Source organism: Tetrao urogallus (genome assembly GCF_951394365.1).
Source record: "Tetrao urogallus genome assembly, chromosome: 6".
NCBI lineage: Eukaryota > Metazoa > Chordata > Aves > Galliformes > Phasianidae > Tetrao > Tetrao urogallus.
Genome location: NC_136819.1, coordinates 5,058,896 through 5,071,554, shown reverse-complemented (window position 1 = coordinate 5,071,554; position 12,659 = coordinate 5,058,896). Strand labels below are relative to the sequence as shown.

The following is a 12,659-nucleotide window of genomic DNA, read 5'->3' as shown; positions in this document are numbered from 1 at the left end:
TCTATATCTCAAGCCTGAGGTCTCCACTTCTCATCTCTATTTACAGGCAAGTTGTTTTTTGAATATGTACTTATCTCTATGATGCTACACTGAGCTTCTTGTTTAAGATCTGAGTGCCTCCAGCTCTTCCACACTAGAGATGTGCAAAAGGGAGAGACTGACTTCACTTGTGTTGCAGTGAGCTTGAAAGTGGATGCATCAATAAGAGTATCTCTACAAAGACCTTCCTTGGACAGAGTAGGGAACTGGTAGCAGAAAATTCTTACTTGCTACACTAGTAGAGAGGTGGGCTCAGACTCTTCTACCTGTTTAAGGATATAGTCAATCCAAAGCTTTAAAGAGAAAATAAAGCCTCAAATTTTGCCTGAAGGGAAGCATGGTCTGATGTTGAGAATTGTTCATTTCATGATAGATGATGCTACTCGTTCATCTTCAAGGCAGCCTTATGTAGGGATGAGATACCTCTCTTTGCATTTACTTTTCTCCCATCGTGACTGCAAATTGAACCATTCATGTTTTTTGATTTTAGGGATAAACAATCAGACAACTTTTTAAGAATGAAAAACACAAAACACATACTTCATTTGTTTTTGTAATAATCAGTTGTTTCTATAGCTCATCCCTGATCGCAGCATGAATTCAATTTCAGGAGTCACATAACCTTGGTAACATTCTGCAAACTCTCTTTTAGCTTACACTGAAATTGTATTTTGACACAAGTTCAGGAAAATGAATGCTGCCCCACATACAGTAAATTTCAGACCAGGAAATACTCTCTTCAAAATAGTGCTCAAGTATAATAAAACATATTTAACATGTAAAGCCAATGGAAATTTAAAGTGAATATGTGTTTAAGTGGTTTCTAATTTCAAATTATTTGTGAAGAATCATCCCATAAACCTCAAGTTGGGATCTCTCTGGATTGCCAGAAAGTCAGTGAAACACTGGTGGCTATGGCCCTGTGTAGAGCATCTTTTACCTCCTTGTTCCTCCAGCTGTAGATGAGAGGGTTCAGCATAGGGATCACCACAGTGTAGAACAACGATGCAATTTTGTCCTTGTCCAGAGAAAAGTTGTTGACTGGTCGGAAATACATAAAGACAATTGTTCCGTGGAACAAAGAGACAGCCATCAGGTGAGAGGTACAGGTGGAAAAGGCCTTGTACTTCCTCTTCCTGGAGCGGATCCTCACCACAGTCAGAATAATGAAAATATATGAGATGAGGATGCAAATGATGCTGCTCATCACAAACAAGCTGCCAAAAATGAAAACCAGCAGCTCATTGAGAGTGGTACTGGAAGAAGAAATATGGAAGAGAGGGCTGTTATCACAAAAGAAATGGTTTACCATATTTGAAGAGCAAAAGGATAGTTTTAGCAAGCCACTGGTGTGCACCAGAGAGTTCAGGAGGGCCAAGAAGTACAAACCTTTCACCAGCCTCCAGCAGACCGCCTTGGTCATGATGACAGTATAAAGCAGAGGTTTACAGATGGCCACATACCGGTCATATGCCATCACAGCTAGCAGCAGGCACTCTGAGATTGTCAACAAAACAAAGCTAAAGTACTGCAGAATGCAACCTCTGTATGAAATTGCTTTTGTCTCTTCTAAAAATGTAGCCAACATTTTGGGAGTAATGACTGTAGAATAAACAGCATCTGTGAAAGACAGATTTTGAAGGAAAAAATACATTGGTGTTTGAAGCTGGAGATCTATGCTGATTAATGTAATGAGACCCAGATTTGTTAGTAAAGTGGTGGTGTAGATGGCTAAAAACACCATGAAGAGAGGCATCTGCAGCTTTGGATTGTCTGTCAATCCAGACAGAATGAACGTGGTTGGTGATGTGCAGTTTCCTGAAGCCATTGAGTTTCACTGGTGTGCTGTCTGCCATCCAGAAAAATAAGAATGATGATGAAAGGTTTGTTAGTGCTTAAAAATGAAAGGTTTGTTAGTGCTTAAAAAATTAGTGGGCTAAGGAAACATGCAGTGCTCATACCGATTGTCAACAAGCACATAGTGACTTGAGAAAAACAGTTCCCAAAGTTCCCGAAACACATTTCACTATGAGAAATATCACTACCTAGATAATGAAATCTAATTAACCCATTCATTTATTCCATCCAAACAAGCTATCTAAAATCTTGGTGCCTAGTAGGAGGCATTTGCATAGACTCCCTTTCTCTGCAGTGAGCAGTGACATTGAATGAACTGTGTTCTTGGGTGAGGACGTGTTTTTATTGACAACAGAAGAACCTACACCAGATATAATTTTAGTTGCTATCAAATCAATATAAAGCTCACTCTGTGAATGGCAACCAAATTTTAGTCTACAAATGTTTCCAGGCTTCTTAAATTTAGCAGAGAGAAGTAAAAGGCACCGGTAGGGTGGCATGCATCATATCTATTCCATGCTTGCTCCTAAGACACATATCTGAGGGTGAGAATCTAAGGGCATTAAGCCTAAAATAGTTACCTACAGAGCCCCAACATAAGTTATGTGATCTCAACCCTAAATCTTAGTGCAAACATGCTTTTCAGTACCTGTGCTTATCCTGCGCTTGTTCCTTGCAATCCAAGCTGGAAACCAACCAACCAACCAAACAAACAAACAAACAAAAAAAAAGCCCAGCAGAGGTCCACACTTATGGATGAAAATCTTTCTTTAAAAATTAAGATGAGACAAACCTCTTTATTTTCTTTTATGCTGTCTTAGCCCACATAATACAGACATACTGTTGTAACTAAGATTTGATTCAGGCATAGTTACAGTAGTTCTGCAGAATCAAACAACATGCAACTTTCAGCAGCAAATACTTACTTTCCAAGGCAAACTTCAATAAGGACTGATTTTTACATGAAGTAACAAGAATTATGCAGCTCATCTATGCCTTGCCAATTTCCTCTGATTTTTAATTTTTATTCCAAAGAGGCAGGCACTTAGCTGCAGCGCTGTGTTCATACACTCAGAAAAAGTCTTAAGCAATTATATATTGGACAGCCAGGCCACAGTAGCATGGCAATTATACTGCACTTTATGTCCCCTGAGAGATGGAAGCTAATTACATCACAATGTCATCCTGAGAAGATTTGTAGTATTTCTGATTCTTAAAGATGATGTTTATAAAGACATTAAGTTGACCTAATTCATGCCATAAGTGATTGGTACATGTGGAAACCATGTATGATCAAATGAAGATAATCTTTTACTGTTCATTAGTCTTAGTAATGGGAACCAATCTAGATAACATCAGTTTTTGTAAGAACACAGCAAAATGGCAGCAGTCCAATCATCCAAATCTCTCTTTGGTTTCTGTCTTGATTTGGTCTTTGCAACAGCTCCTCAGATGAGATCAAATTTCTCTTTGATGAGATCACAGAATCATAGAACCACAGAAAGTTTGGGTTGGAAGGGACCTTAAAGTCCATCTAGTCCCAGCCCCTGCTGTGGACTTATTGCCCCCCACCATATCAAGCTGCCCATGGCCCCATCCAGTCTAGCCTTGGGTTGGGGATTCACAACCAGGAATCCAGGGATGGGGGAATCCACAACCTCTCCATGCAGAATGTGCCAGGACCTCACCACCCTGTAAAAATTTCCCCCTAACATCTAACCTGCCTGTTGCTGGATATTGCTGTGCTGTGCCATGAACATATTGCGACTTTTGACTTTATCACAGTGCAATCTGGGGAACATCACTGAAGATACTGAGCAAATATAGATAGCTGGTGACATTCCAACAACATAGCTCCATGAACAAGTTAAGGGTGTTCTCTTTAACGACACAAATATACAACCTACCATTGAACACCAGGCAGTGCCATTGTGATAAGACAGGTCCAAGTCCAAGACCAGAAGTCAGCTCACAAGTAAGGGCTAGGATCAAGTCTGGTGATCACCAGGTACACCTGAGTGGTAGGTGTCAGAGGGTCAAGGCACGGCTGGAGTCAAATGAGAAATTCAGCCCATGGGTTGAGATCTGGATCAAGATGCTCTGTGGGCTAAGCAAAAACTAGGGCTCCTCTAACATACATCAAAAGGAGAATAAAAGCAACACCCCAGACTTGGGCTTAAATAAAGCTCCTGAATGTGGGGGGTGGGGGTTTCAGGTGAGCCTGATCAGGGCAATTAATGCTTGCTAAAGCACTTTGAGTCCTGACACAGACACTTATAGTGTGGCTTTGAACCTTGATAAAATCGTACAAATGTCTGCTGATTATCATAAGGAACTTATAATCAAAGATATTGAAGAATCATTAAAAAATTGAACATTTTTATTGTGCATTAGAGCTAAAGACACTTTGAAAATGTTTTAGTACGTAATCAGTCACACGCAACAAAAGAAGTTTTACTTTCCAGATGCTGGAAAAAGTTATTCACTCCATCAGAGAAGGAAAACCATCATCTGAAAGTTTTCAATTACTTTATTCAATTTAAACATCTGCAGTCAAAAGTAGACATAACTCATTTTCCAGAAAAGACGGATCACAGTCATGCCTCTGAATAGGTGTTACAAAATACCTCTACAAAAAGTACAGGTGAGCTGCTTAATCCAGAATACAATTGCTCTATTTTTAACAACCAACCGTAAGTTCTTAAATGCATGACAGAGGATTCATCTATGAAATATGGAGGTTGAAGGTAACCTCGCTAAATGTAAGAAATGTAAAACTGTAGATGCCCGTATCTGGGAGTGATTCCCTTTGGTGAAATAGCAGACAGATAGGTTCTTGAAATAAAAATTAGCCTTATTTTAGGTTTCTGCCTTAGGAAAATACTCACTACATAACCCCTTTTTTATTTCCAGCAACAACAAAATACAACTGTGGAAACCAGTTGAGATGGAGATGATAGGAAAAACAGGAACAGGTATTAGACAGATTTAATGACTGCGCAGCGATGAGCCAGAGCTACTCTATCAGCACTTAGATGTAGTTTTTCCTGCTAAGTAAATGACTGAGAAAACACTTTTCTCTCTAGTGACCTTCTTAAGGCTTCCCTCACCTCCTTGTTCCTCAAGCTGTAAATCACGGGGTTCAGCATGGGAAGGATGACAGTGTAAAACAAAGCAATCAGCTTGTCGGTGTCCAATGAGTAGCTGGAGCTGGGCCGTAAGTACATGAAGAGGAGGGAGCCATAGAAGAATCCAACAGCCATGAGGTGAGAGATGCAGGTGGAGAAGGCCTTGTGCCTGCCCTCTGCCGTATGGAGCTGGAGGATGGTGCCAAGGATGCAGGCGTAGGAGATGACGATGACCAGGAAGGAGCTGGTTTGTATGAAACCGCACAAGGTGATGAGAAGCACTTCGTTGACCGTGGTGCTTGAGCAGGAGAGCTCCAGCAGTGGGGGAATGTCGCAGAAGAAGTGGTTGATGGTGTTGGAGCCACAGAAGGACAGGGTGAACGTGAAAGACGTGTGCACCAGCGAGGTCAGACCCCCGCTGAGATAAGCCCCAGCTACCATGGAGGCGCAGGCCCGGCGCGACATGGCAACGGAGTAGAGAAAAGGCTGACAGATGGCCATGTAGCGGTCATAGGCCATCACAGCCAAAAGGAAGCACTCAGCATCAGCCAGAGCAGCAAAGAGAAACATCTGTGTAGCACAACCAAAGAAGGAAATGTTGGTGTGCTGCGCTACGAGATTCACCAGCAGCTTGGGAGCAATGGTGGAGGCATAGCTGAGGTCTAAGAAAGATAAATTGCTCAGGAAATAGTACATGGGGGTGTGAAGAGAGGCATTGAGCCGGACGAGTACGATGATGCCAGCGTTGCCCCCCAGCGTGGTGACATAGATGAGCAGGAAGAGCCCAAACAAAGGTAACTTCACCTCCCAGCGGTCAGTGAAACCCAAGAGAACGAACTCAGTCACAGCAGTGTGGTTTTCTTCAAGCATTTCCTGCCTTCATCTTGCCCCCCCAGCTCAGCACTGTCTATCAGTTCGTTGCTCAAGAGACATTGTGGTAGCACAATTATTTTACACACAATATCAAAAGGAGCAAGCAGTGACACAGTGCATAGTTAGACGTAACAGTTGATAAGGACGTGGAACAGGAATTTCTGCAACGCTAATTCCATGAGAAGTTCTCCATTCGAGAGAAGTCGAGAATGAACCTATGTAAAATTGGTTCTTTTAAACATTTTAAAATATTTGAAGCAAAGAATAAGGTCAATTAGAGTTTTATGTGTTGCACAGCTGAGAGAAAACATCATTTCATGCAAAATAAGCAGGAGATACACACCTTAGTGAAGCATGGGGATCGGACAGGGGATTCTGTTTTGACATTCTATTGCACGTTACTCCACATCTTTTCCTTCCTTATAAATGCTTTTACATGATGTGAGAGATGGGGGAAGGCTCTTCTCTCAGTCAGCTCACTTTTAGAACTGAAATTAAATGATGAAACTGTAGATTGAATATTTTCCACAGTGAAACTTTTTAGAATTAATGACCATGTAATTGTTTTTTGTTCAAGATATACACTTTTAATTTAAATTGCTTTCAAATGTGTGCCGCGGAACACATTCCTCCAAATGCATTTAACTTAAACTTCCAAAAGCAACTTTTACTCCTTTCAACATGAACTTGAGAAAGGATACATTTTCGTTCATATTTCTACTTACAACAGGAGATCCACAAAGAGACATGCAGGCAGAACTCACCAAAATGACGGCAGATTCCAATGCTGTGTAGACCAAAAACACAGTGAAACTGAAATGTCAACATTTGCTCCAAATAACCCCAAAGAAAACAAGTCAGCAAGAAAACACTAGGAGCCCTTCAGGATGAGTAACCAAATGCAATTCAAAAATAAATTTTTGCATAGATACAGAAAATAAATGAGGCAACAAATTAGGCTGAATTTGGACATACACAAAAACACAGCTTCCTTTCCCCGTTGCTTAACCAGACCTTGCAGCTGGAAGAATTTGCAGCCCTGTTTAGTAGCCTAAGTGCCAATCTGAGTCCTCTCAAGTCCATTTTTAAGGTGGACATCATTTACAATCATCTGTTTCTCTTTTTTTAGTGCAACAAATATAGACTGAGTGAGCAGCACACATCCATCACCACACTTTTGGAGAAGCAAATCTGAGTAAGCTGAATCACCTCTTCAAAGACCCTTCTGCTGTAGGTGGGAAGAGGACATGTTGAAGGGTCACTTCTGAAACAGGAGACATCTCCTCTAGGATCTGATGTATCTTCTGCACTTGCCTCTTCTCTCCCTTTCTAAGGACCTAGAGTGCCTAAAAGCCCATGGTTTACATCCCTGATGAAAGGTGACTGTGGATTTTTAGGTGAAGCTTGCTAAACTCACTGACACAGACACTTTCAAGCTCTCACTGACCCTACATGATTCTGCAGAATTCCAGTGGAATCACTGCAGCCAATAGGTAAAGCAAAAGCTCAGCAGTTTCTTAGAAGGAGCAACAAGTCTTGCCCAAATTTAACCTCCACACACAGAGGTAATGAAGAAATGCCTGCATAAATGCTAGAGGCAGAAGCTATTTCCCCAAGCAGGAATCTAGGTAGGCAGCATCCTTGCTCTTACCAAGCACAGGCTATAACCCCTTAAACAAGCCAGGCAGCCTTCACCTGGAACTGAAAAAGAGTTTGTTGCCACTACTATTAGATAGATGTTATGAAACCAGTGGGGTCAGGGAACCACATTGTCTGTTGGAGAGGTTCTCTTAATCCCAGCTACACTGCATCAGTGAGAAGCTTTCATTTGCCATTCACAACAAGTCAAATCTTTTAAGACAGGTGCACTTCAGAAACAAATGTTCTCATAGATACAGAAAATAAATGAGCTGCTAAATTACTTTCCTTGCTGCCTCTCCCTTTCTCATCTTTCACCTGTGCCTCAACAGACTGGAAGTCAAGCATAACTTACTTTGTTTTTTGCTATCCTTCGGAGATGGCATGTCACTTCAACAGAAATGATGGAAAGGTCATCTACTCTCCCTGCAAAACTGAAGCACTGGAAGGAACCTCAGTGATAATAAGACCTGGCAAGAGGTCACATTATTGCAGCAGCTAAATCAACCAGCCACCAGTGAGTGAAGCACCATTACAGTTAAATGCTGATATTTCCTCTGTTGTCCCTTCTTGCCAAAGTCAGACCTACCTGGGGAGGGTGTGAGGACCATCTCGCAGACAGCTGGGCTTGTAGCCATGGCAAGGTTTTAATGCAGCACCGATGCGACACCAGGGACGTGGTCCCTGCTGCCTCTTCTGCTGGATTACCTCATGGACAGAGGACAGCTGTGCTCTCTGCAGCTGCTGGAAATAAAACTTCAAAGGGTATGGGTTTGCTTTTAGCAGCAAATTTCATAGCCTTTTCCTTTATGAGCTGCAGAGTATCCACATTAATGTTGTTCTCCATGAGCTTTTAGGTTGGAAAGGGGGTTGCAATTTTAAAAATAAAAAAAACAAACAACCACAACTTACGACACAACTGAAAACATCACCTTTTCCCACAAATCACTTAATGCAGCCCATGGAAATACCCAAACCTAAGCCATTTGAGCCCTGCTTTGTAACGATCAAAAAATCCTCCTGTTACAACAGGAGAGAACTGAACGAAGACAGAAACGGGACTGCAAACTGTGAGATAATAGACACAAAGGGAGAAGGGTAACACATGAATGTGGACATGTTTAGGAAAGAGCATATGCATGTGAAATATTGGGTCTTGATGAAAAAAACCCAGCAGACTGAAGCAAGGTTGTTACTCACCATCTCAGAAGTGGAGGGCAGAGAGATTATCTGCAGCAGAACAGGAAATCATTCTGTGAATGTTACATGTTGCGTTTTTCCTATCATAAAGAGAGAAATAACTGATAAATGGTACATACCAGTGGAGTTGTAACCTTCCTTCCTCTGCAAGGGAGCAAGACACTGACGGAGCTTTATTGCAGAAAACCTGTAAAAGCTACGTGAGCATGATCTGAAAGGGGAAGCAAAAAATGCCTTTGTTTCTGGTGAAAGCACAAGAAGCAACTGAAACCATGTTTTTGTAGGCTGTTCTTCCCGTGATTAGTGTGTTGGTTACAATTTTCAGCGAGGCCAAATCTTAAAATAGTAATAATATCCCTAAACATTCTTCTGTGGGACTCCACAAAGTACCTTAATCAGAGCTGAAAAAGATATTAAAAAATTACATCCACAAAAATTTCCAAAGACTCTGCTCTGCTCATCTATACTCATTTTCCATCTTTCTTGAGCTGTGGCCCCAGGTCTGAATGCAGTGTTCCAGATGGGGCTTCACAAGAGCGAAGTAGAGGGAGACAGTCATCTCCTTCTCCCTGCTTTCATCAGAGCTGAAAAAGATGAATAAGGTGAAATACCTGAAGGCAATTGTCTCTGCCTGTTTATGCTCACCCCAGGCTCCTCCATGTGCAATTTGAGGAACCTGTGTAGAGCTTTCTATAACCTTCAGAGTCTTGTGTACTGCAGTGTTTGGCATTATATATCTGAGATTTTGCTGCTAGTGGTGTTTCAGCCCAAACTACTGAACAAGCTGAGTATGGCTCAAAAAGCATGGCAAACTGTCTTCCTATATTTGGGCTGGTCTTGCCCATTGCCCACTGACATTTTGAAAGGGAATCTCAGACTTCTACGAGTTTAGAGTCTTACAGTCATTTTGAAGAAACTCTCTAATCTACTGGAGACTAAAATCTTAGATTTGATCATAGGAAATGATTAAATCTCCTGGAGACAAGGAAAGTCTTAATGTTGACTTGAGGACTTTGTCTTCAAGTCAGCTTTAGATAAGACTTAAAGTGTGCTAGCCACTAAATCTTAAAGTTGACTTCAGGAAAATCTTAAAGTAGAGTTTTGGAAACTGCTGAATTTTGCTAGAGGCTCTAAAGGTAGTCTTCAAGTCATCTTTAAGTATATTATACAATTATGTAATTTTATACATATTTGTAAGTACACACACAAAGTTTTCAAGGCAATTTCTGCCTTTCCAAGAAGAGTTTATTGTGGGAATACAAGAAAAACTGTTCAGAGCAGAAGCTGTGGAGCAAGATAAACAGCATGAGAACCAAGGACACCTCTAGAAGAAGAAGGAACGTCTCACGGCTCTGATTGGACAAGTGCCTGTGTGAATGGTTGAAGAGTGTTTTGTAGAATGCTCTGTTGACATGTAAAGGTGGATGGGAAAGTTGTAGGGGTGGATGGGAAAGCTAGAAAAAGAAAACTTGTGAAGGCATAGAAGTGATGCGAGAACTTGTAATAGACAATTTGGATCATTCACATCTGAGTCCGTGCATCAGATGCTACAGTTTGTGGCCTGATGCACTTCCTCAGTTATCCACATTCCTCATCCCTGCTGCTGGGAGTTTCTGCTCTAGGAGGTGTACCAGGACTGGATCCATTCTTTCATTCCTTTGGGAACACAATGGCACATGCCTCATGTGCAAATAAAGCAAGCCCTGGGGCAGCACCATCCAAATGGACAAATACCAACAATTATAATAAACAAATAAAAATAAAAAGCATGGAGATGGACTTTGAAATAGTCAGTGCCACTGATTTCAGGACAGTTCTGTACCTTTTGGGCACTTTGGCAATCCCCATGCAGATATACAGCCCATTACACCACTCCAGCAGACCTGTAATTCACCATTGCACCATGAATGTTATAACTCAGAACTGGAACCCAAATGTGTACCACTGACAAAGACTTTCAACAGTACATCTGAACCACTTAAATATAGGGAAAGGAAAGGGAATGGGAAAGTGAAAGGGAAAGGGAAAGTCATTTCTTTCACCCCCCTACTCCTCCCCCCTTCCCCCCCCCCCAAAAAAAAAATCACATGCTTAATATAATGGAGAAAAAAAAAAGATGCTAGGTTCTCAACCATTTTTGCCAACCACAGCAAATAAGGCAGCTTTCGTTATTTATGTCCTGGAATTGTTTTTGGCAAGTGGAAACATTTGTGCCTCTTAACACAGGTACAAAGAAGGAGACATGATATGGAGAACGCATCACCCAATGCCCAGAGACACTAAGACCAAGGTGGGCCAGTACTTTAAGTCAAGGATACATCAGTAAACATTCCATAAACACTACGATGACTCCATATACAGTCTTTAATATCCAATTGCTCGTAAAGTAGAAAATGCATTAGCAATATGATCTTAGCTGGCAATGACATGACAGCACCCTTTGTAACGTGGAAACAGCCCATTCACAAAAAACCCCAGCACATCAGCATCACAGAGCAGGAAACTCAAATTATGCAAAATTCTCTCTAGAAACATGGCGTACCCTATTAACAGTCAGAAACAAATTGGCTACTGACTTTGTTACATCACATGGTGGTGTTCTATTTTTTAAACATGCATCATGTGTGAGCTTTTTATTTATTGTTATTATTTTAATCTTCAGCCAGCCTCTTGCCTGGATTCAAGTTAGTGATTTTTCAGAGGCCAAGTATAGCAAAAACTGATAGAGTTTTCAGTTTGAGTTTGAGGAAGGTCTGGAGAAAGATGCCAGCACCATTGGGATTTGCAGTGATTTAATCTGTGCACAGAAATCTGTGCTCCACATTTTCTATCCATCTGAAACCAGTAAGATTTAGGGCTTTATCCTAAACAAAGATTCAGCACACTGGGTTTTGCTTCAAACCAAGTGAGTGAACCAAAACAGGGCCTTTAGTTTCCCACAGACTGTGATCTGTTAACTCAGATGCAAGCCTCCAAAACCTTCTCTCTGTTCATCCATGTGCTACTCTGTATCTTGGGTTATCTGAAGAGCTAGCATAATCCACTTCAGTGCTTATTCAACATTCCTAACATCTACTTTGCCCATGAAGATCACAGAATATCCCAAGTTGGAAGGGATCTATAAGGAACTCCTGGCTCCACACAGCACCATCCAAAAATTTTCTACTGGACAGGCTGGATCCAATGGTTCCCACTCGTACCTCAAGAAATAATTGAGAAAAAGCATAAAATTCGACAATTAGTGAAGAGTAGTGGATCAGGCACGCTGGAGTTTGCCTTATAGGTAATGCATGGGATGCTGGGTCCTGGATTCTTTATCCCGAAGTGAGCAGTCATCCTGTCCATCCACATCAGGCTCTATTAGACATTCTACTTTGCTTGACTGAGTTGCTCTTCAAAAGAAACTCACTGAAATTCACATAGTTTCGCAATTATCATCCAAGTCACTCACTCACCACCAAAAGCTCTTTTGGAGGCCCATTTGCAGCATCAGATGAGAGAAAAAGGTAGCATTTAGCATGTGATGTCCATGCACATCAATAGTACTGTCGTTTCCTTTGTGTAAACTTGTCTTTAAATGCATAAATCCCATACCAGTAGGTGATGTTCATTTCTATCAGATTCTGGAAAATCCACTACTGTGAGGGCTGGATGAGCCTGTCCAATTGCATACACACAAATATCTGGGAAAACCCCAGAAAGGTTTAAGTGGATGTGGTGTGGATGTATATTTGTGCCCAAGCTGTATTGGTGTTGTTTAAGAATAGCAGCAAATAATAAATGATTCAAAGAATTTTTGCTGAAATAATAAAAAAAGTAGTCTTGGAAAAGTGCAAATAGGCTGAAACATCTTTAAGGAAGAGCAGACCACATTTGGCCAGTGCTGAAGGTGATCAGCTTCTTTAAACCCGAGACAATCTGAAT

At 41.3% G+C, this 12,659-nt stretch overlaps 1 protein-coding gene across 1 annotated transcript; it reads right to left on the bottom strand.

Moving 5' to 3' along the window:
- Positions 1-901: 901 nt before the first annotated feature.
- On the bottom strand, positions 902-5,894 carry LOC306947654 (uncharacterized protein; the record flags this gene model as incomplete). Its single annotated transcript, XM_079537032.1, has 2 exons — positions 902-1,868; positions 4,960-5,894. 2 exons carry the CDS (start codon positions 5,892-5,894, stop codon positions 902-904), a joined length of 1,902 nt encoding a protein of 633 aa, XP_079393158.1.
- Positions 5,895-12,659: the final 6,765 nt, after the last annotated feature.